Source organism: Agelaius phoeniceus, chromosome 29 (genome assembly GCF_051311805.1).
Source record: "Agelaius phoeniceus isolate bAgePho1 chromosome 29, bAgePho1.hap1, whole genome shotgun sequence".
Lineage (NCBI taxonomy): Eukaryota > Metazoa > Chordata > Aves > Passeriformes > Icteridae > Agelaius > Agelaius phoeniceus.
The window spans coordinates 5110620-5131514 of record NC_135293.1 but is presented as its reverse complement, the minus strand read 5'-3'; the positions used below and the strand labels follow the sequence as shown (position 1 = coordinate 5131514).

General features: G+C 61.0%; 1 protein-coding gene across 16 annotated transcripts in view; it reads left to right on the top strand.

The window, feature by feature from the left end:
* Positions 1-945: 945 nt before the first annotated feature.
* The window catches only part of UNC13A (unc-13 homolog A), a 37119-nt gene continuing 17169 nt past the window's right edge, over positions 946-20895 (top strand). For 5 of the 16 annotated variants that reach the window (XM_077191576.1, XM_077191573.1, XM_077191571.1 and 2 more), the window contains exons 1-22: positions 946-1103; positions 5930-5959; positions 6276-6375; positions 6635-6752; positions 6933-7056; positions 7206-7279; positions 7359-7413; positions 8119-8154; positions 8685-8895; positions 9338-9463; positions 10800-11450; positions 13103-13196; positions 14161-14207; positions 15513-15600; positions 16908-16979; positions 17283-17502; positions 18025-18252; positions 18444-18585; positions 18950-19119; positions 19559-19674; positions 19778-19941; positions 20644-20806. In XM_077191576.1, coding sequence (XP_077047691.1) covers positions 1082-1103; positions 5930-5959; positions 6276-6375; positions 6635-6752; positions 6933-7056; positions 7206-7279; positions 7359-7413; positions 8119-8154; positions 8685-8895; positions 9338-9463; positions 10800-11450; positions 13103-13196; positions 14161-14207; positions 15513-15600; positions 16908-16979; positions 17283-17502; positions 18025-18252; positions 18444-18585; positions 18950-19119; positions 19559-19674; positions 19778-19941; positions 20644-20806 — 3051 coding nt within the window. In that variant the 5' untranslated portion in view covers positions 946-1081. Of the gene's footprint in view, positions 1104-5929; positions 5960-6275; positions 6409-6634; positions 6753-6932; positions 7057-7205; positions 7280-7358; positions 7414-8118; positions 8155-8684; positions 8896-9337; positions 9464-10799; positions 11451-13102; positions 13197-14160; positions 14208-15276; positions 15356-15512; positions 15601-16907; positions 16980-17282; positions 17503-18024; positions 18253-18443; positions 18586-18949; positions 19120-19558; positions 19675-19777; positions 19942-20643; positions 20807-20895 lie in introns of those variants that run through there. The other 11 variants (XM_077191579.1, XM_077191575.1, XM_077191574.1 and 8 more) reach the window with 6 other exon arrangements.

Below are 20895 nucleotides of genomic sequence, written 5' to 3'. Positions count from 1 at the left end.
CTTTCTGCTGGGCAATGATCCCATGGGAGTAACATGGTGACAGCTTTGCTGGAGCCACCAGGATCAGCAGGATGGCAGCGTGAGCCCATCACCTGGCTCCACAGCAAGAGGAGGCAAACGGGGACAGGATGAAGCCCTGTCTGAGCTCATGTCCCCAGTGATGGAGGTGGAGGTCTCTGCTTTACTCTCATGTGGGACCCCTTCCGTGAGGGCCAGCATCTGGAACTGGGTGCTGGTCCCTGCCTGGAACCACGGCAGCTTCTGCAGCCCCTGAGCTGGGATCACTGCCCAGATCTGAGCCTTTTTTGGGATGTCACATTTCGTTGCTGAGAGGAGAGAGGGGACAACAATGGGGGGTGACAACGACAGTGTGCCCCTGCTCAGACCCATCTCTGAACATGCCCAGCACGGCCCGGGGGGGGGCATGCCTGGGGGGGTGCGGTAAATTCTGCACCCCAAAACCACCTCCCTTTAGGGCAGGACACACACAGCTCCCCCAGCCCACCCTGCCGGGAAGGGAGGGCACCACAGGCCCCGGGGCTGGACGAGCCAGCCGGACCCACCCCGGACAGCACCGGCCCCCGCTCCGGGCAGGACCCCCGCCCGTTCCGCGGGGCGCTGCGGCTGTGCCGTGCAGTGCCGACCCGAGCCGAGCCGAGCCGTGCAGTGCCGTGCAGTCCCGAGCCCTGCCGTGCAGTGCCGGGCGGTGCCGTGCCGTGCCGTGTAGCTGTGCCGAGCCGTGTGGCTGTGCCGTGCCGTGCCGTGCCGTGCCGTGCCGAGCCGAGCCGAGCCGGGCGGTGCCGGGCGGTGCCGTGCGGTGTGGCTGTGCCTTACCGAGCCGGGCCGTGCCGTGCCGTGCGGCCGGGCCGTGCCGGGCGTTCCGCTCCGTGCCCCCCCCGGGACCCCAGACCCGGCTCGGCCCCGGCGCCGGGCGGGGCTCGGGGGCGGTGCCGCGCGGGCGGGGGCGGCGGTGACGTCAGGCGCTGTCCGCGGTGCTGAGGGAAGATGGCGGCGCGCTAGAGCCGGGCGGCGGCCAGGGCCCCCCGCGCCCCCCGCGCCCCCCGGCACCCGCACCGCCGCCATGTCGCTGCTCTGCGTCGGAGGTACCGGGGCGCGGGGCACGGGGCGCGGGCCGGGCGGGGGGCGCGTCCCGCGCGGGGACGGAGCGGAGCCCGGGACGGAGAGGGGGGAGCGCGGGGCTGCGGGGCCGGCGGGGCTGAGGGGAGTGCGGGCGGGAGGGGGCGGTGAGGCGGGGGGGCCGTGGGAACGGCTCCATTCACGAGCGCCCGGCGCGTGGATTTATGAATGAACCGGCGGGGGCGCGCGCGCGGCGCGGGAGCCGGGAGCGGGGGTGGGGGAGGGGCGGGGGTGTGGGCGCGCCCTGCCCGCGCAGGGATCCCCGGAACCCCCCGGGATCCCCCGGAACCGCCCGGGATCCCCCCGAACGCTGGTCCTGACCCCAAACCCCCGCCGGGAGGGACGGGGCTCCCTCCGCGCCTCCCGCCGCCCCATGGGGACGGCAGGGGAGGGACGGGGCTCCCCCCGGAACCCTCCCGGGCTCCCCTCCCGCTGTGGGAAGGGGCTCCCCCCGGAACAACTCCCGGGTTTCCTTCATATCCTCCCAGCGCCGTGGGGCGGGAGCTGCCCCCATAACGTCCCGCTGCCGGGGAGGGAGGGGGCTCCCCTATAAACCCCCCCCGGGCTCCCTCCGTGGCCCTCCCCCGCCGTGGGGAGGGGGCTCCCCTCTCGCCGCCCACCCCAGCCTCTCCAGATTGCCGCCCCCTCGGAGCCCCCTTCTTCCCATCCTGCCCTCTTCGTGTCTCTTCCCACACCCCCCTCAAGCGCAGATCTCACCGTGCTCACCCCCCAGACACCCCTGCCCTTACACCCACCCCTCCACCATCGCATCTCTCCCCATATACCCCCCTCCCCAACCCCCCAGGACCCCACCCCTCACGCCTATCCTCAGGCACCCCCATCCTGCAGATGCAGCCCTCTGCATTCCCAACCACCCCCTCATCAAAAACATCCCATCTGTGCCCCCATCATCCATTCCCACCCCCCCCAATTACACCCTGAAGCATCCCCGACCCCCAAAATCCCTCCACTCCCAAAATCATCCACCCCCATCTATGTATCTCTACATTCTCTCAATGCCCCCAAAATCATCCATACCCATCTATGTATTTCTACATTCTCACTCTCCGAAACAGACCCCATGCACCCCAAATCCCACGCTCTCCCCACTTCCCTCTGTGCACCCCTAAATCCCCCCCTCAGATTACAGCCCGAGCTCCAGAGCCCCCTGTGCCCCTGCAGGTGTTGCCCAGCCTGGCATGGGGATGCTGGTGGGAGTCAGGGCAGCTGGGGGGGTCAGGGTAGGAGCCTGGGGGCCTGGTGCTGTGTGCCCAGTTAGGGGATCTGATGCTGGTCACCCCATACTGGGATGTACTGGGGGACTGCACAGGTAGGGGATCCCTGCACTGAGCACACTGAGCCCTGCCCACCCCAGTGCACAAATGAGTCCTGCAGGCTTGGCCTCAGCCTCGCTGGTCAGTCTGGATTGAATGCTCAGTGAGGGGGGACAGAAGTCGGGGGGGGTCCCTTTACCCCCTTGTCAAGGCCCTATGACATCCTGGTGGGGACGGGGTAGCACCTGTGTGTCTTGGGGTCAGAGGATGGAGGTGGCAGAGTGACAGCTGAGACAAGGGGGGGCATAGAGTGTCTGGGATTCCCCCACCCCAGGAGAAATCTGGAGGAAATGGGGCTCTCCTGGTGCTGCCTGAGTTCATCAGGATGGGGGCTGTGCCCCTTCCAGCCCCTGACGTGTCCTTGTCCCTGAGGTGCTGTCACAGCCCCCTCTCTGGTGGCAGTGCCACAGCTGGCATCCCCCTGTGTGCCCCCCCGCCAGCCCCAGATTTCGGGGACTCTCCTCTGGCAGGGAGGTGCCTCTTTACTGCCACTTAAAGGACTGTCACATGTGGTGACACCCTCGGTGGCGCTGGGGGTGGCTGCTCAGAAGCAGCTCCGAGTGGGCTGGGGCTTCCCCCAGTGCCCTGTCACCACTCGCTGCTCACGCTTCCCGTGCTATTTTGGGGGTCCTGGGGGCGGGGGTGCCACCCCAGAGCCTCCCCCCGGCTTTCCCTGCCCCTCCTGGGGGGCTTCGTGCCAGGGGCTGTCCCTGTGTGACAGGCACTGGAGTGACCTGGGAGTGTGGGGTGAGTGGGGACAGGAGGGGGTGTCTGGAGTGGCGGGAGGCAGACGGACAGATGGACAGGCGGGCGGACGGGCAGCTGGAGAGACAGATGGAGAGACGGAGGGACAGATGGATGAAGGGGATGGGAGACGTGATCACGGAGGCTGAGGGGTGGGTGGGTGGAGGGACAGAGGAAGAGGAAGGACAGAGGGGTGGATGGAAGGACAGACGGGTGGGTGGACGGATGGAAGGATGGATGGAGGGGTGCATGGAGGGTTGGACAGAGGGTTGGATGATGGACAGACAGATGTATGGGGGGACAGACATAGGGAGGGTGTGTGGAGAGACCGGTGAGTGGACAGAGAGTGGGGTGGACAGGCAGAGGCATGGGTGGGTGAACAGAGAGGGACAGGTAAATGGACGGACAGAGGGATGGACACACAGGAGATGGACAAATGGTGGGTGGTGGGAGTGGGTGGACAGACATGCAAATGGATGGATAGGCAGAAGGATGGGTGAGTGGAGAGACAGGAAAATGGACAGAGGGGTGGGTGGATGGACAGAAGGATTGGTGAGTGGAGAGACAGGAAGGACAGAAGCGTGGGTGGATGAATAGAGGGGTGGGAGGATGGATGGACAGCAAGATGGATGGCAGATGGGTGGGTGGATGGCTGGAGGGATGGGTGGGTGGAGAGACTGGTAATGGACAGGCAGCAGGATGGATGTGTGGACAGGCAGAGGGGTGGACAGACAGACAGACAGGCCTGTTGGGGCATGCCAATAGCCCAGCCCAGCTTTCATGCCATTCCCAGTCCAATCTCTGCCAGCTGCCTCCTGCCTCAATTTCCCCAGCTGTTCAACACCCCCTGAGAGGAGTGAGATCACCCCAGCCTGGGGAGACTCCAGCTTGTTGATGTCACATAAGTGTCACACTGTCCTCAGCTCCTTGCCTGGAGACTCAGGTTGAATTTAGCCCCAGGGTGGCACCCCAGGTCTCGCCACCCCTGTGCCAGCTTTGGGGACCCTTTGATGGGTGGGAGGGCAGCACATCCTGCAGATGGTGACAGCAGGACTTCTCCCTGGCAGGAGATGACAGCCAGGAAAGCCACGTGTCCCCTGGGTAATTGTTTGTTCCTGTCAGCTCGGGTATTTTTGGAGCTTTTCCTTCCTCTGCTCTCCCATTCCTTTTTGGAAGCAGCAGCTGGTGAAGAATAGTGGGTGCCCCTGGGCCCGGGGGAAGGGGGATCCCTGTCAGCCACAGGCAGGTTCTGGCTCCAAATGCTCTGTTAGAATAGAATGATATCAATTTATAATATGTATAATATAATGTATAAATACATTCTATTTCATTTACATAATCATTACACACAGTGGTGCCAGCCATCCCCAGACAGCCCCCAGGCTCCCAGCCTTGTGTCACTCGAGGATCTTTGGGATCCCGGAGCTTTGTGCCAACCCCCCAAGTGTGAATTCCCCATCTCTGTGATTTCCTGGGAACATGGCTGCCACTGACGTCGCTGGTGGCCTTCCTTGGGGCAGAAAGCCCCCAGCGTGTCACCCTTTCAGTGGCACAGGGCAGGCAGCCGAGTTAGAGGGTCCCCAGTTGTTTCCCGAGGTGATGCTTTCCCTTGCCTCAGTTTCCCCGAGGTGTCTGGTGCCTCCTCCCAGCCCTGCCAGGCACGTGGCGCTGGCGGCAGCCCCGCGTCCCCTCCAGCGCTGGTGGCGGCTGATAAGCGGCTGGCGAGTGGCACGTCTCCGAAATCAAATTACCTTTGATGTCGCCAGGGCTATTTTCATCCCTGCTCGGTCACGTTGGTCCTGCTCCCGCTGGCACCCGCGTCATTTACGCGTTCTCCGGGTGCTGTGTCATTCCCTCCCCGCCCGGTCCCCTCCCGACAGCCCCGAGGACACCCCCGGGCCCCGCCGCCCCCCCGGCATTGGCGGCGCCGGTACCGGCCCTGCTCGGTTCCCTTTGCCCTCCCACTGCAGCCACAGGCTGGGGACCGACCCCCACCCAGCGGGGAACAGCTGGGGGGTGTCAGCCAGAGCTGGGGGGGTTCCCGTGGAACTGAGCAGGATCAGAGGGCTCCCTGCACCCCCCAATGGACACGATGGGAACCAGCCCCACAGTGCCCCCACGGGGGAGACAGGGCTGGGATGCAGTGTGGGGGGTGTTTTGGGGCTGTATAGGATTTTGGGGGGGCATCTCCTCTACCCCTGGGGCTGTTTTGGGTCAGGGAGGGTTACAAGCCCCAACCCACCCAGTTTCCTGTGAGAAATGTGGGTCAGTGGTTTGGGAGAGCCTTAACCCTGGTCCTGCTGGGCTGGTGCCACCCAGATGGGACTCGAGTGGGGAACAGCATCCCCATGTCACTGGTTTTCCTCTGGATATGGATGGTAACATCATCTGTTTCTCCAAATAAATCCCAAGTCAAAAGTGTGGGGTGAGGAGGGGTAACACCCCCTCAATAGAGGAAGGCTGGTCATTTGGGGTTGCAAGCTGTCCCAGAGTAGCAGGTTTTTTGGGGGAGCATTTTCTCCCCTCCATCTCATATCTGATCCCTCACCCTCACTTGGCATGGGGAATCCCAGCACTTTTCTCACCTGGCAGCTGGGGGGGCGTGGGGGTCAACCAGGACTGGGGTCCTCCCACCCCTTTGACACCCTGGTGGGGATCCCCAGCCTTTCCCCAGGGTCTCAGCCTGATTTTCTTCCCTCCCTTTGTCCCCACAGTTAAAAAGGCCAAGTATGATGGGCCCCAAGGTGAGTGAGACCCCACCTGAGGGGAGAGAGTGGGGGGCTCTTGGGCTGGTTGGGTGTGGCAGGATCAGAGGAGGGGCTGGGGAAGGGGGTCAAGGGGACCCTTAGCTCTGGAGGCATCATTTGGCAAGTTGGGGACACACACACACAAATGGGGATGCCCTGGATGGAGTGGGGGGCTCACATCCTCCCAGCCCTGGCAGATGCAGGATCCCTCCTGGGACTGGGGTGCTGAGGGAAGTGTGTGGGGGTGGCAGGGGGCAGTGTTGGGGAGTGGGGACACACTGGGGGTCACTTCACCCTCTGCTTGTTCCCACAGAGAAGTTTAACACCTACGTGACCCTGAAGGTGCAAAATGTCAAGAGCACGACCATCGCAGTGCGGGGCAACCTGCCCTCCTGGGAGCAGGACTTCATGTTGTGAGTGTCCAGGGCTGTGCAGGACTTCATGTTGTGAATGTCCAGGGGTCCCCCGAGCTCCCCCATCCCTGCTGCTCCCCCTTGCCCCCATAAACAACACGGGCAGTCCCCCACTGCCCTGAGCCCAGATCTGAGGGGCTCACCTGAGTCCTGGCAATCCCTGAGAGGACAGGTAGAAGCTGGGATGGTCCCAGGAGGCTGCTGAGACCCGAGGGGGGTTAACTCCATGGGGGTAACCTGATACCTTTCCTGTCCCCAGTGAGATCAATCGGCTGGACTTGGGCCTGACTGTGGAGGTGTGGAACAAGGGGCTCATCTGGGACACCATGGTGGGCACGGTGTGGATACCCCTCCGGACCATCAGGCAGTCCAATGAGGTAGGAGGCAGGCACAGGCATCTCCTTGCTGAACCCCAAGGGACATGTGCCACCCCCAGCTGTCCTTTGGGCCAGGCAGAGCCTTCCCCATCCTGCCTGGGGTCACACCCTGTGTGCTGGGCTTGTGGGGAAACAAAAGGAGGGTCTGGGAGCTCTCCTCACCCCATTTCTACCTGACAGGAGGGCCCTGGGGAATGGCTCACACTCGACTCCCAGGTCATCATGACTGACAATGAGATTTCGGGCACCAAGGATCCGACTTTCCATCGCATCCTCCTCGACACGCGCTTTGAGCTGCCGCTGGGTGGGTGCCCCATCCCCATCCCCAGGCTGTCCTTCCTTGCCCTCAGCCCCACGGGTGCTCATGAGCTTTGGAGCTGAGGCTGAGGGTCCAAAAGCTTGAGGGCTGTTTTTGGGAGGTCTGTGCACCAGCTGGGGTCTTTGCCCTCGCAGATATCCCTGAGGAGGAGGCCAGGTACTGGGCCAAGAAACTGGAGCAGCTCAATGCGATGCGGGACCAGGATGATGTGAGTGCTGCCAGGCCTGGGGTGAGGGGGCAGGGGCAGTGCTGCCAGCAGGAGCCCTCACCAGCCCCTCTCTCCCCAGTATGCCTTCCAGGAGGAGCAGGAAAAGCCTCTGCCTGTGCATGGCTCACAGTGCTGTAAGTGCTGCCCTGTCCCTGCCCCGCTGTGGGACACCCACATCCTCCTTTCCCACACTGAGGAATTTTAAGGGATGGGCTCCACATCTGCTTTGGGGCATTGGACCCCAGCCCGAGTGGGGTTCAACTCCACCCCATACCCCGTCCCCATCCCCACTCCTGTTGTCCTTCCTGTGTTTGCCAGTGTTTCTCTGCTGTCTCCCAGCTCCACAGTGGCTGAGCCTTCCTGTGGGTGGAGGGGAGCAATAGGAGCAATGGGGCTGATGAGGACAGTTCCACTGGGGCAAGGGGCAGCAGGCTGGTGTTGGGGGCTGCTGGATTGGGGCCCTGTGGAGGCATTTGGGGTGGCAGCTCAGTTTGTCCCAACACATGCCTCAGTTCCCCCTTCTATAACCACCCCAGGGGCATGCATGGTTCAGTGCTCCTGTGCCCACCCCCAGGCCCCATTCCCTGTCAGTGCCACCATGCCTGGCCATAGCATTGTCCCCAGCCTGGGTCAGTGGCACCATGCCCACCTCGGGCACTGTCTCCAGTCCAGCTTGGTGTCGTCATGTTCAGGCCCAGGTAGTGTCCCAGTGCCAGTGTGCCCCATGCTGGATGCTGTCCCCAGGGCAGTGTCCCCAACCCAGTGTGCCCCCTGGGGCAATGCTGGTTCCTCCCAGCCAGCTGCCTCCATCTTTATTGTCTCTGCCCCTTTCTTTGTAGGCAACTGGAATTATTTTGGCTGGGGAGAACAGCAGAGTAAGTATCCTGCCCACTCCTCTCTTCCCAGCCTGGGGGTCCCCAGCACATCCCTCTTTGCCTGGCCCCAGGGCTCAGAGGACCTAGAGCTTGGGTCTAGCCTTTGTCCTTGTGCCTTGACTCTGTACTGGGTGAGGACAGTGTCACCAAGTGCCCTGTCCTGGGCAGGGCTGTCCCCATGGGCTGGTTGGGATATGGCACCATGGGGCTCTGTGCCCTTGGGGTGTCCCAGTGGCAATGAGCAGCTCAGGCTTTGCCTCTGTGGTGGAGCATTGGTGGGGCCGAGGGAGGGTCCCTGCCCCCATCCTCTTCCCCCTTCTGTATGTCCCAAATTCCCCCTCTACCTTCCCCTCATCCCCCCAGACCCTTCCTGTGCTGACAACGTCAGCTCACCCCTCATCCTGCCCTGGGCCCACCTCCCCAGCACGGTCCCACAGCGGTGGGGATACAGTGGTGGCACTAAAGGGTCTGTGCAGGGTGGGGGGCAGATTTGGGCCATCCCCTGCCCTGCTCACTGTGGCCCCTTGCAGACGATGACCCCGACAGTACTGTGGACGACCGGGACAGTGACTACCGCAGCGAGACCAGCAACAGCATCCCCCCACCCTACTACACCACGTCCCAGCCCAACGCCTCCGTGCACCAGTACCCCATGAGGCACCAGCAGCAGAGCTCCCGTGACTCCTACACTGACTCCATGCAGAGCTATGAGATGGACTACTCGGACCAGGCTCCCATCAGGTACAGTGGCCACAGCCAGCTCACCCTGGCACCGGCTCTCTCAACCTCCCCCACAGGTGACAGAGGCCAGCGGGTCCCCAGGGGGACGCCAGGGATGGCGCTCCCAGTGCGGTGGGTGACAGAGGGAAGGATGAGGTGAGGAAGAGCAGGGTGGTGCTGGCCCCATCCAAACCTTTCCTTCTCACTGGGAAGTTTTCAAACTCTTTTGGGTCACTGCCCTCCTCTGTCCTCACTGGGCTTGGGCCCCCCACCCCTGGCTGTCCCTGCTGGGAGCTGGGCAGCGGAGCGTGGGGTGGCTGGGGACACAGATGTGGCAGAGCCCAACCCAAAGTGCCAGCCCCATCCAGGTGGACAGAGCCTCCCTGCCAGTGTCCCCACGGCAGCAGGGGGTGGCGGGTGGCGGTGGGACCTCGCTGACCATGTTCCTCTCCTCCCCTGGCAGACGCTATGGTAGCGTAGACTCTGCCGCAAACGGACGCAGCGACGCTGAGTCCGGTTCTGAGTCGAGCAGGCGGACCAGCCGCCAGCCTTCCCTTGAGAGCAGGCGGTCCCTAGACCTATCGGATAGGTGGGTCCCTACCTGTGCGTGTGCCGTGTGCCGTCGCAGAGTGCTGTGCTCGGTCCTTGCAGCCATGGTGAGGCCAACACCAGTCCTGGCAAGGGCGGCCTTGTGCCACCCTCCCTGCCCCGAATCAGCCTCCTACAGGGACAGCTTTGGGGTGCTCCAGGTGTCCCCCCCAGCTTTTCTTGCTGCTGCACCCCAGTTCATGGGGTGACGTCCCGGCATCCTGGTCCCGCTTGCTGGCACTGCCACTGTCTGGCAGCACTGCTGCCTGTTCCTTGTCGTGTCAGCGGGTGTGGGACTGGGCCCTTGGGGACTCAAATGCCTCTCCCTGTTCCTGGTCACCTGCCATGGTGTGCCTGTCTGGGCAAAAGCTTCATGCAGTGATTTGGGATCTTGTGATGCGCCAAGAGTGCCTCTCCCAGCTCTGGCCAGGATCAGGATGGGGAGGTGTGGGGTTTCCAGGTGTGAGCTGTGTCTCCTGCATCCCTGTGCCCCAAGTGCTCCTTCCCAAGGTACCTGGATGACGCCAGTACCCCTCCCAGCTGGGATCAGCCTGAGCCATCCCCCAGCACTCCCTTCTCTGCGGTGTCCCCTGGCTTCCCACAGCCCGGCTCAGCCACTCTGGGCTCTGCCCAGCCCAGCCCCTCACCTTTGTCCCCTCACGCACCCCCTGAGCCCTGGCTGCCAGTGCTGGAGACGTGGTGTCGGCCTCTTCCTCGGCATGTCCCTGTCCTGTCTGCATGTCTGCTTCTGTCAGCCTGTCCCCACGGAGCCACGGGGCTGCCCTGTCCCTGGCAGCCTCCCGGGCCACAGGGCCCCTGTGGGCCTCCCAGTGCAGGCACCTGTGAGAGGAGGGGGCTGGGGGGGCAGGTGGGGTGGGGGAAGGAGTCTGGCCTGGCAGCAAGAGCAGAGAGGAGCCCCCCAGGTAGGGATGGTGTTAAGAGGAGTGAGGGGGTTAAGGGGGTGTCCTGGGGTGGGGGTGCCTGGGAGGGCTGTGCAGAGCACGGGTGACAGATCTGTGTGTCAGGGGCAGGACAGGGTGAATGGCAGCAGCAGGAGGCAGGATCTGGCTGGGGGTGCTGCTGTCCCCACCCCTGGCTGGGGTGAGCCCAAGAGACAGACACTGTCAGCCAATCCCCACTGTCAGCCCAGGCACAGGCAGGCAGCTCAGAGTGCCCCTCTTGGGGGGCTGGTTCCAGCCGATGGAGTTTCCTGGTTCTGTGCCTTCGGCTCCTGATGGGAGCTGCACATCCTCCCGGCCCTGGTGCAGGGCCTGGGGCTCTGCCTGGGGTGCCACGGACCCACGGGAGCCCTGTCCTTGTGTCCCCTCACCCCTCAGCCCCACAGGGAGCAGCCGCTACGCCTCGTCGGCCGAGCTGAGCCAGGGCAGCTCCCAGCTGAGCGAGGACTTCGAGAACGAGAGCCTGAGGGACTCGGAGCTGGACGAGAGGGACGGGGACTCCTACCACTCCTGCCACAGCTCCGTCAGCTACCGCAAGGACTCCCCCCGCTGGGAGGAGGAGGATGATGATGATCTCTACCTGGAGGAGGAGGAGGAAGAGTTCATTGAGGACTACAGTGAGACTGAGGAAGGCTACCCCAAGGAAGAGGAGTTGGAAGAGGAGGAGGAGGAGGAGCTGCGGGAGCAGGACACCTATGAACCCCCTGAGCATGAAACGTACCCACCACCACAGAAACCCCTGCCACAGCAGCCACAGCAGCAGCAGCAACAGCAACAGGTCCTGCAGCAGCAGCAACAGCAGCAACAGCAGCAGCAGCAGCAGCAACCCCAGCTGGTCCCACAGCAGAAGCCTCAGCAGCAGGAAAGGAAGGAGGAGAGGAAGGAGGAGAGGAAAGAGGAGAGGAAGGAGGAGAGGGACACCTCTGCTCCCCAGGAAGCCCCTGAGGCCCTCCAGGCCCAGCGGGCAGAGGAGGAAGTTCCCCTGCAAGAGGCAGCCCCGGAGACTGAGCCCCCAAAACCAGCGGAGAGGTAGGAGGGGAAGCTGACCTGTGGTGTCCCTGGGATGTCACTGTGCCTGCAGGCACTGAGGATGCTCTGGAGGTGGGTCAGGGGTGGTGCTGGTGCTTGGCACAGGACCAGGGACCTTCTGCTGTGTCTGGAGCTTTTCCAGGTGCCTGAGCCATCGAGGTGGGGCAAGCCCACCTTGTGCCACCCAGGCAAGAGCCAGCACCCTGGGCACACGGCCTGGGCCCCTGGGCCCAGCCAGCCCCTGTGCTAAGCATGGCTCAAAGTGTTCAGGAACCTGCTGGGGCTGCAGGGCTGCAGGTTTATAACCTGGGACAAACATGGGGCTGGGGGAATGGGATCTCAGGGCTGTGATTCCTCTCCTCTGGCACAGGCTCTTGGCACCCTGGGTGGAGCATGGTCAGAGGAGGAGATTTCCTTTACAGAAGTCAGTCCTCTCCCCAGGCCTGGTAGAAGCTCATCCATGGCCTCCTGTGCTGTACAAGTGAATTAATTGGTGGTCAGGTTCCTGGTGCAGCATGTGAATAATTCATGTCTTGGGGACAGATTATTCAAATATCATTATTGATCATTTCCATTTTCAGTGAGTGTCACTCCTGTGTGCAGAGGTGAACTGCTGTGATGGGCTTTTTCAGCCTTTATTTAGTTTAAATACACACCAGGAATGGAGAATCTCAAATTTAAACCAATGTGTAATGAGCTGTTTAAAAAAAAAAAAAAAAGGATATTTAGGCCCAAGACCTAGCAGGAACCTGAGGGCCTCAGGTCATGTCTGCCTCAGTACCCACTGGGCAGGGGACTTAGGAGTCCTGTGCTAGGATTTGGGCACTGTGAATTAGTGCTGGGGACCATGGATTGTGCTGAGAACCCCAGATTGTGTTGGGACGCCCAGATTAGTGCTGAGGGCCTCAAGTTAGCACTGATGACCCCGAATTAGCTTTTGGGACCCCAGAGTAGCACTGGGGACTGTGGATTACTGCTGGGAACCACAGGTTAATGCTGAGGATCCCAGGTTTGCTCTGAGGTTCCCAGATTAGCACAGAGCCCCCAGGTCTGAGCAGGTTCATCTCCTGAGTGCCCCATGACCTCTTCCCAGAGCAGTTCTGGGTTCCTCCCTCCATGTTGCATCACACCAGCCTCTCCAGAAGACTGGTATGTTTGGAGCATTTCTTTGTTTTTCCTCTGTGTCTTGATTTTCTAGGAGAGGAGAAAAAAAACCCCACAACACCCAGCATGTCCAGGCAGACACTTTTCACTGGGCTTGGAACCACGGGGTGTTGGGTGCTCTTTACCCAGGGAAGTGGCCAGAGGACATTGTGCTGGGGAGATGGGGGGCAGAGGATGTTTAATTCACATGCTGGTGTCACCAACTGTGCCCTCTGTGTCACTTGGGTGCCCAGGGCAGGGTGTCCTGAGGATGGGGAAGCTTCTGGCTTCTCCCCAGTGCTCTGCCCTGATTGTGGCTGCCCTTTGCAGTGGTACCTGCTGCCTTTTCAGTCCTTCCTGGTTCCAAGGGGCAGTTTTGCCATGGCCGCACTGTCTCAAGGCACATCAGGATCCCCCAGTTGCAGCCTCAGACCTGCTGGGGCTGTGGGGGCTGCTCCCCCCTCCCTGGTGCTGTGCTGGGAGGTGACAGGGGATGTGTGTGCTTGCAGGGAGCCGGCAGAAGAGGAGGTGCAGGACCCCAAAGCACGAGCCAAAGCCAACTGGCTGAGAGCCTTCAACAAGGTCTGCATGCAGTTGCAGGAGGTGAGGACCCCCTGGCCACGGCTCAGGGCTGGGGGCACAGCCCCTTTCCACACCTGGGCAGCTTCCAGAGACATCCACAGACTCTGTGGTGCCCACAGTGGTGCCCACAACCCCACTGGCACCAAGTGGGATGCCCCAGAGGGGCCGGGAGTGCTGAGGATCCCCCGTGTGTGCTGCATGCGTGTGCTGGTGCGAGACCCCCGCCCTCTCCCCTCTGTTGAGTTGACAATATTTTGTTTTGTTTTTAGACTCCATCCTCCATCTTTTCTTTTTGTTTTGGCTCTGGATTCGCTCCCCGGGGTCTCGGTCCCCCTCCCCACCGCTTCTCTTTTCAGTTGTCCACCACCATGGCCCTTGCACCCGCGTCTCCCCTTCCTGCAGGGAAGGGGTGTAGCCTGCCTGCAGGTAAGCATGTCCACCTGGAACCTCCCAGCCACGTGTGTGCCTTCCCTGTGTGTGTGTGTGTGCTCAGGGATTGCCCATGAAGGAGGGGTAATGGTCTCTCTCTGCCCTTTTCCTCCAAAATAATCCCCTGCCTGCCGGGGCAGCTGGCACTGCTGGATGATCCCTGCACACACACCCTCTTCCATGTGCTCTGGCTTTTCCCTGCTCTTTTTTCCAACTGCTGTGGGTCCCTGAGGACCTGCTGAGCTTTTGTGATGCTTCTTCACTCCCCCAAGCCCTGAATTTTCACACAGTGTAGCCATGCCCCCTGCTTTACCAGCCTCATCCCCTTTGCTGAAGCTCACCCACTTGCTCACCCAGCTCAGCCTCCTGAAGAGATTTATTCCCAGTGCTGGCTCTTTGCTGGGAAGAGCCCCCTTGGTTTTGGAGCACACCTTTCTCTGCCCACCCTGCTCATCCTTCCATGCTCCTGCAGTGCTGTGAGCATTAACTGCCCTGGGGGCGCTGTCCCCATGCTGGTGGCTCTTGCTGTGCCCTGACTCTGTCCTTTGTTTTCCAGGCCCGCGGGGAAGGTGATGGAGAAAAATCCCTGTGGTTCAAAGGCGGGTGAGTATAAGGGGAAGCTGGGCACACTCTGCCCCCTGGGATCTCAGCCCCCCTCCTCATTAGGATGTGATTAATGAGCTCAGCATCAATGGGCTTGTGCGGGGAAGGGTTGCCAGGCTGTGGGCATTCAGGGAGGCCAGTCTTTTGGAGCTGGTCAGTGCTTTTGGAGCAGCCAGCAGACATGACATTGCTCTGTGACCCCAAGAGCTGCTGCTGAGGGGGAGAGTGAGGAGGTGAGTTGAGATGGGGATCAGGAGGGGTGGCAATTCCTGCTTCCCCCATGGAGTGGTGTCATGAGGAATCCAGAGCCTCTCACCTGGACAGGCTGGAGCTCTCAGTCCTGTCTTGCCCTCACAGACAGCCCTGCCATGGACCTGGGCAGAACCTGGTAGGTTGCCTGAGAACCCTCAGATCACTCCAGGGGTTTCTTTCCAGCAGGGCTGTGAAGTTCCACTCCTGCCTTGGGTTCCCTTGCAGCAAAACTTGAGGCTCACCTGCTCAGTGCTCCCCTTTGGGGTCCCAGAGAGAACCCCAGCTCTCCAGCCTCACACTGCAAAGCCAAAGCTGACTAAGCCAAATGGGCAGTTTTTCTCCTGGGTTTCACTTAATGGTTAAGCTCCATGTGGGGAAAAATCACAGTTTTTTACCAAAATCCCTTTCCCCTTAGTTTTTAGTTCAGTGATCCCTACCCTGGCTGGAGTGATGGTGGGAATGGGGATCCCATGGGTGGGTCCCTGGCCACTCAGGAGTTGCTTTGCAGTCATATTCTCCAAGTCCTAGATATTAAGAAGAAATCCTTTCCTGTGAGGGTGGTGAAGCCCTGGCACAGATTGTTCAGAGCAGCTGTGGCTGCCCCATCCCTGGAAGTATCCAAGGCCAGGTTGGCAACCTGATCTAGTGGAAGGTGTCCCTGCCCTTAGCAGGGCATGGAACGAGATGGGCTTCAAGGCCCCTTCCAACCCAAACCATTCCGTGGTTCTCTGAAGTGCTGAATGACCGTGGGGCAACAGCAGGGGGCCCCTTCCTGCCTCAGTTTCCCCTTGCCCGCTGACTCTCCTCTCTCTTGCAGGCCTGGTGGTGGGCTGATCATTATAGACAGCATGCCGGACATTCGCAAGCGAAAACCCATCCCCCTAGTTAGCGATTTGGTGAGGTTCCTCCCAAGGCACGCCCCCACAGCTGCCAGCTTTGCTCCTGCTGCCCCACCGGACTGCGCCGCCCGTGCCCCGCTCCCCAGCTGCCTCTAACATGGCTTGTGTTCTCTGTTTTCTTTCCTGTGGCCTGGCTGGGCCTTCCCTGCGGCAGGGGGGCGGCTGTAAGGTTTCTGCGCTGCATTAACAGCATGCCCGACATTAAGCCTGGACGCAAATCTCTCCCTCTAGTCAGCGATCTGGTGAGCGCGGTGCGAGGGGTTAAAGAGACAGCGCCCTGGGGCTGCCGGCCAGCCCCCTGCCCCCAGCCCTGCCGAGGGGGGCGTCCCACACTGCCCGGGGGGCTCCTGGCCCTCCCTGCAGTGGGGAGCTGGGCTCTCCCTACCCGAGGGTGCTTCTCTTTAACGGAGCTCTGGTCCCTACCCCAAGCATCAGCCTAAGGTTTCCCAGGGCTGTATCTGGTTTCCCATTTTTTACTGGTGCTGTATTCCTGCCCCTTCGTGTCCCAGCTGCCGTGCCAAGCTGTCCCTGCAGCTTGGACCACACTGGTGCTGGACAGACAGACAGACCCCCGTACCAGGGGAGGGCTGGCAATGGCTTTTCCAAGTTGCCCAGACCCTGTGCTCCTGTCCCCACTGTCCCAGTGTGTGGGGCTGGAAACCCCCGATGTGTGGGCCCCCCATGATGGGGTCCCCTCCAGTCCCTGGGCTCAATTGCACAGGGTCACTCTGCTGGTCCCCTCCCGCTCCTGACGACAAGAGACAGCAATTTTGGAAACAAAGACGCCCTTGTCCCCCAGAATTAGGTGCCCTTCTCCTCCTTCCCCCTCTCTTTACACCTTGTCAGCTCCACTGTGTGCCCTCCCTGGGGTGCCACCCTCCTGTTCCCAACCTGTCTCCCCACATTCCCCCACCCCCTTGCTGTCCCCAACTTGGTGCCCCACCCCAGCCCTCTTGGGCAGCTGCTGATGCTTCTGCACTGTGCTGTGTTGGTGTTTTGGGGGTGGGGGGTGATGGGGTGGGCAATGTGTGGGGTTTGGGGGTCTGCTGCCTTTCCCTGCTGGGATTTGCAGGCTGCAACCAGTGCTGTGGCTTGGGGACACAGTGCCCCCACCACAGACTGCTCAGTGCTGGATGAGGGGGTGTTCCCCCAACTCCCACTGGTTCTGGCAGGGAAGGGGCTCTCCTGGGAAGTGTTTGCACTAATGGCTTTTTATTCCCCCCTCGCTGGCCCTGGCTGCCCACAGGCCATGGTAAGTGCCTCCCTCAGGAGTCTCAGACACATGGTGAGAGGCTCTGCCCCACTGGAGCTGAACTGGGAATGTCAGAGACTGCTGAACTGGGAATGTCATAGGCTGCTGCCCTGGTTCCAGTCCCACTGCACAGCAGTGCTGGCAGTAATGGGAGCTGGGCTGTCCCCGCTGCTCTCCATGCAGCCAGGGTCCTTCCCTGTCTGGGTTTGGGGTCTGTCCTGGGTGTTTCACAGCCTCTGGGGCTGTAGGAGGGAGCTCTCGTGGTCTGCTGGATCTGACCCTCTTTCTTTCCCACAGTCCCTGGTCCAGTCCAGGAAAGCAGGAATCACATCCGCGCTGGCCTCAAGCACCTTGAACAATGAGGAGCTGGTAGGTGCTGGGGTGGGCTGGGTTGGGGATGGTGGGAGGGGGAAACTGGGCCTGGGGGGCCGGGCTAGCAGTGGAGATGCAGAGTCTGTGCCCCACCAGCACCCTCTGGTGATGCCTGAGCATCCGGGATGTTCATGGCAGCACCTGGGGATAGAATCATGGGGTCATTAGGGTTGGAAAGGACCTATAAGATCATCAAGTCTGACTGTCAACCCAGCACCACCACCATTAAATCAATGTCCCCAAGTGCATCCTCTGCCCTGCTTCAGTGTTTCTCCCCCTCTCTCCCCTGTCCCTGCACAGAAAAACCATGTTTACAAGAAGACCCTGCAAGCCTTAGTGTACCCCATCTCCTGCACAACGCCCCACAACTTCGAGGTGTGGACGGCCACCACCCCCACGTACTGCTACGAGTGTGAGGGGCTGCTGTGGGGCATTGCCCGCCAGGGCATGCGCTGCGCCGAGTGCGGCGTCAAGTGCCACGAGAAGTGCCAGGACCTGCTCAACGCTGACTGCCTGCAGAGTAAGGACCTGGGGCCCACAGCCTTGTCCCTTCTCACCTTGCAGAGGAAGGAGGGAGCAGCTCCAGGGAGCTCCACTCCTGACTTGGGCATGGGAGAAGTGATGGGCAGAGCAGACTCATCCTGGGCAGGGGGTAGATCCCTCCAGGTTTGGATTAATTCATGCATGGAATCGTAGAATCGTGGAATTGTTAAGGCTAGAAAAGACCTTTAATATTATCAGGTGCAACCACCAGCTCAGCACCCTTGTGGTCACCACTAAACAGTGTCCTCAAGTGCCATAGCCACATGTTTTTTGCACACTTCCAGGCGTGACTCCACCACTGCCTGGGCAGTCTGGCCCAGGGCTGGACAACACTTTTGGGGAAGAAGTTTCCCCTGATAAACCTTCCCTGATGCAACTTGAGGCCATTTCCTCCTGTCCCTGTCCCCAAGCCCACCATGCCAACCTGTGAGATCTCTTGTCTCTCTCCTGGGCACCACCAGCCCCCCAGCCCATCTCACCCATGCCTGTCCTCTCCCAGGAGCAGCAGAGAAGAGCTCTAAGCATGGAGCAGAGGACCGGACCCAGAACATCATCATGGTGCTCAAGGACCGCATGAAGATCCGGGAGCGCAACAAACCAGAGATATTTGAGCTGATCCAGGAGGTGTTTGGGGTCAACAAGACCACGCACACACAGCAGATGAAGGCGGTCAAGCAGAGTGTCCTGGATGGCACCTCCAAATGGTCAGCCAAGATCAGCATCACAGGTAGGCAGCTGGTTAACCTTGGGGACCATGGGAATGTCCCCATTGCCCAACCTCTCATTCTGCCAGGCAGCTTCAGCCCCTGGGGAGACACAGGTGCCTGTTTTGGGGATTTTCATGTGGCTGTGGCACTGACTTCTCTCTGTCTGTTCTCTCTGCCATGCTGTGCTGTGCTGTGCTGTGCTGTGCTGCAGTGGTGTGTGCCCAGGGCCTGCAAGCAAAGGATAAGACAGGTTCCAGTGATCCTTATGTCACTGTCCAGGTTGGAAAGACCAAAAAAAGGACTAAAACTATCTACGGCAATCTCAACCCAGTCTGGGAGGAGAATTTCCATTTGTAAGTTCACCTCTGGTCTCCCCATTCCCCTCTCTGGCCACTCGTGGTTGTGCCAGGCTGTGCTGGTTCTTGCCATGTCCCAGTAGGATGAGGGAAGCTGGGCTTCATCCTGCTCCCATTGAGGTGCTGGGGTCCCTTGGGGTTGTGTTTTATGCCATGAGGGTGTGACTCCAGGGGCTGATCCAGGCTGTGCTGGGGCTGCCTGGGTGTGGCACAGAGCCTGCTGGGAGGGCATTGGTGCTCCTGCATCTGCTCTCTTCCCCAGTTCCTGCTTTGTGCTAGTCCCTTTTGTTTAGGGAAGCAGTGATGGGGAGTAGCTGGAAAGGTTTCACTGCTCATGCTGGGCCTTTTGTCACCTCTCCAGCGAGTGCCACAACTCCTCTGACCGCATCAAGGTCCGTGTTTGGGACGAGGACGATGACATCAAGTCCCGCGTCAAGCAGCGCTTCAAGAGGGAATCTGACGACTTCCTGGGCCAGACCATCATCGAGGTCCGGACCCTGAGCGGGGAGATGGACGTCTGGTACAACCTCGGTGAGCAGCACAGCCTGGGACCCTGGCCCTGGGCTCAGGGGGTGCCACGTCCTGCTCAGCCTGGGACCCCCTGCCCTGGACTCCAAGGGGGAAGTGCTGCCGGCCATAGGCTGAAGGTTATTGCAGCAGGGTCTGCTCTTAGAAATATTTAATATCAAAACCATCAGGATAAAGTGTTCTCCCAGTCATTTTGAGAACCCTCTACCCAGGAGGTTCTAGAACACCGGCCTCCTGTAGAAGGGAAACCGAGGCACAGAAAGGCTGTGTCTCTAGCAGCTGGAAATGTGGCCAAATCCCACCCCAGGCTGGCTGCACACCCTGCTGGGTGTCCCTTCAGGCCTGGCCCTGTGCCAGAGCACTGTGCTCCTCTTTGGGGCTGGCAGTGAGCAGGGTTGCCCCAGGGAAGCCTCACACCTTGTCCCTCTCCCTGCACCCACAGACAAGCGCACAGACAAGTCTGCAGTGTCGGGAGCCATCCGGCTGCACATCAGCGTGGAGATCAAGGGTGAGGAGAAGGTGGCTCCCTACCATGTTCAGTACACCTGCCTGCATGAGGTGAGCAGCCCAGACAGGCACAGGGGGCACAGCCCCCTCCCCAGCAGTGCCACCCTGCCACCACCTGCCCTGGGGAGCTGATGGGACTCATTTGTACCTCCAGAACCTGTTCCACTTTGTGACGGATTTGCAAAACAACGGGGTGGTGAAGATCCCCGACGCCAAGGGGGACGATGCGTGGAAGGTTTACTTTGATGAGACAGCACAGGAGATTGTGGATGAGTTTGCCATGCGCTATGGGGTGGAGTCCATCTACCAGGCCATGACGTGAGTCCTGTACCCCCATCTGGTTCAGAGGGGCTGCACCCACCCCCCAGGTGGAGGGTTACTGTCCCCATCTTCCTCTCCTGCTGCCATTGGCACTCACCTCCCTGCCTTGAGTGCAGACTGGCCCCAAACCTGTGCACCCATCCTTCCCCTTCCCAGCACGCTCTGGCACAGCCTCATTTCAAGTCCTGTGTCCAGTTTGGGCTCCACAAGATCAAAAGGATCCAAAGCTGTTGGAGAGTGCCCAAAGGAGGGACACGGAGCTGGGGAAGGGCTGAGGAGCAGCTGAGGGCACTTGGCTGGTTCAGCTGGAGCCCAGGAGACTGAGGGGAGGCTCCTGGGGGCTGCAGCTCCTGCCCAGGGCAGGCACAGGGGCAGGGGCTGAGCTCTGCTCTGGGACAGGGACAGGAGCCCAGCAAGGGCTGGAGCTGGGCCAGGCCTTGGCATGGAGCTCAGGGCAAGGTTCTTCCCCCCGAGGCTGCTGGGCACTGCCCAGGCTCCCCAGGGAATGGTGCCAAGGCTGCCAGAGCTCCAGGAGCTCCCAGGGCTGCTCAGGGTGGCTATGCAGGGACAGGGGCTGCACTGATGATCCCTGAGGCTCCCTTCCAATTTGGGATGCTCCGGGATTCAGTGACTTATGCACCCCAAACCCTGCATCCCCTCCCATGGCCCTAAACCCTCCGCTGCCACCTCTTTCCGTAGGCATTTTGCCTGCCTCTCCTCCAAGTACATGTGCCCCGGGGTGCCGGCGGTGATGAGCACCCTGCTGGCCAACATCAACGCCTACTACGCTCACACCACGGCCTCCAGCAATGCCAACGCCTCCGACCGCTTCGCCGCCTCCAATTTCGGGGTAAGTCCCATGGTACGTAAACGCTCTTTTCTTCTTCTCTCCTTTCTTTGGGAGGGGGTGGGGGGCTCAGGAAGCAAAACGAGCTGTGCAAAACACCCCGC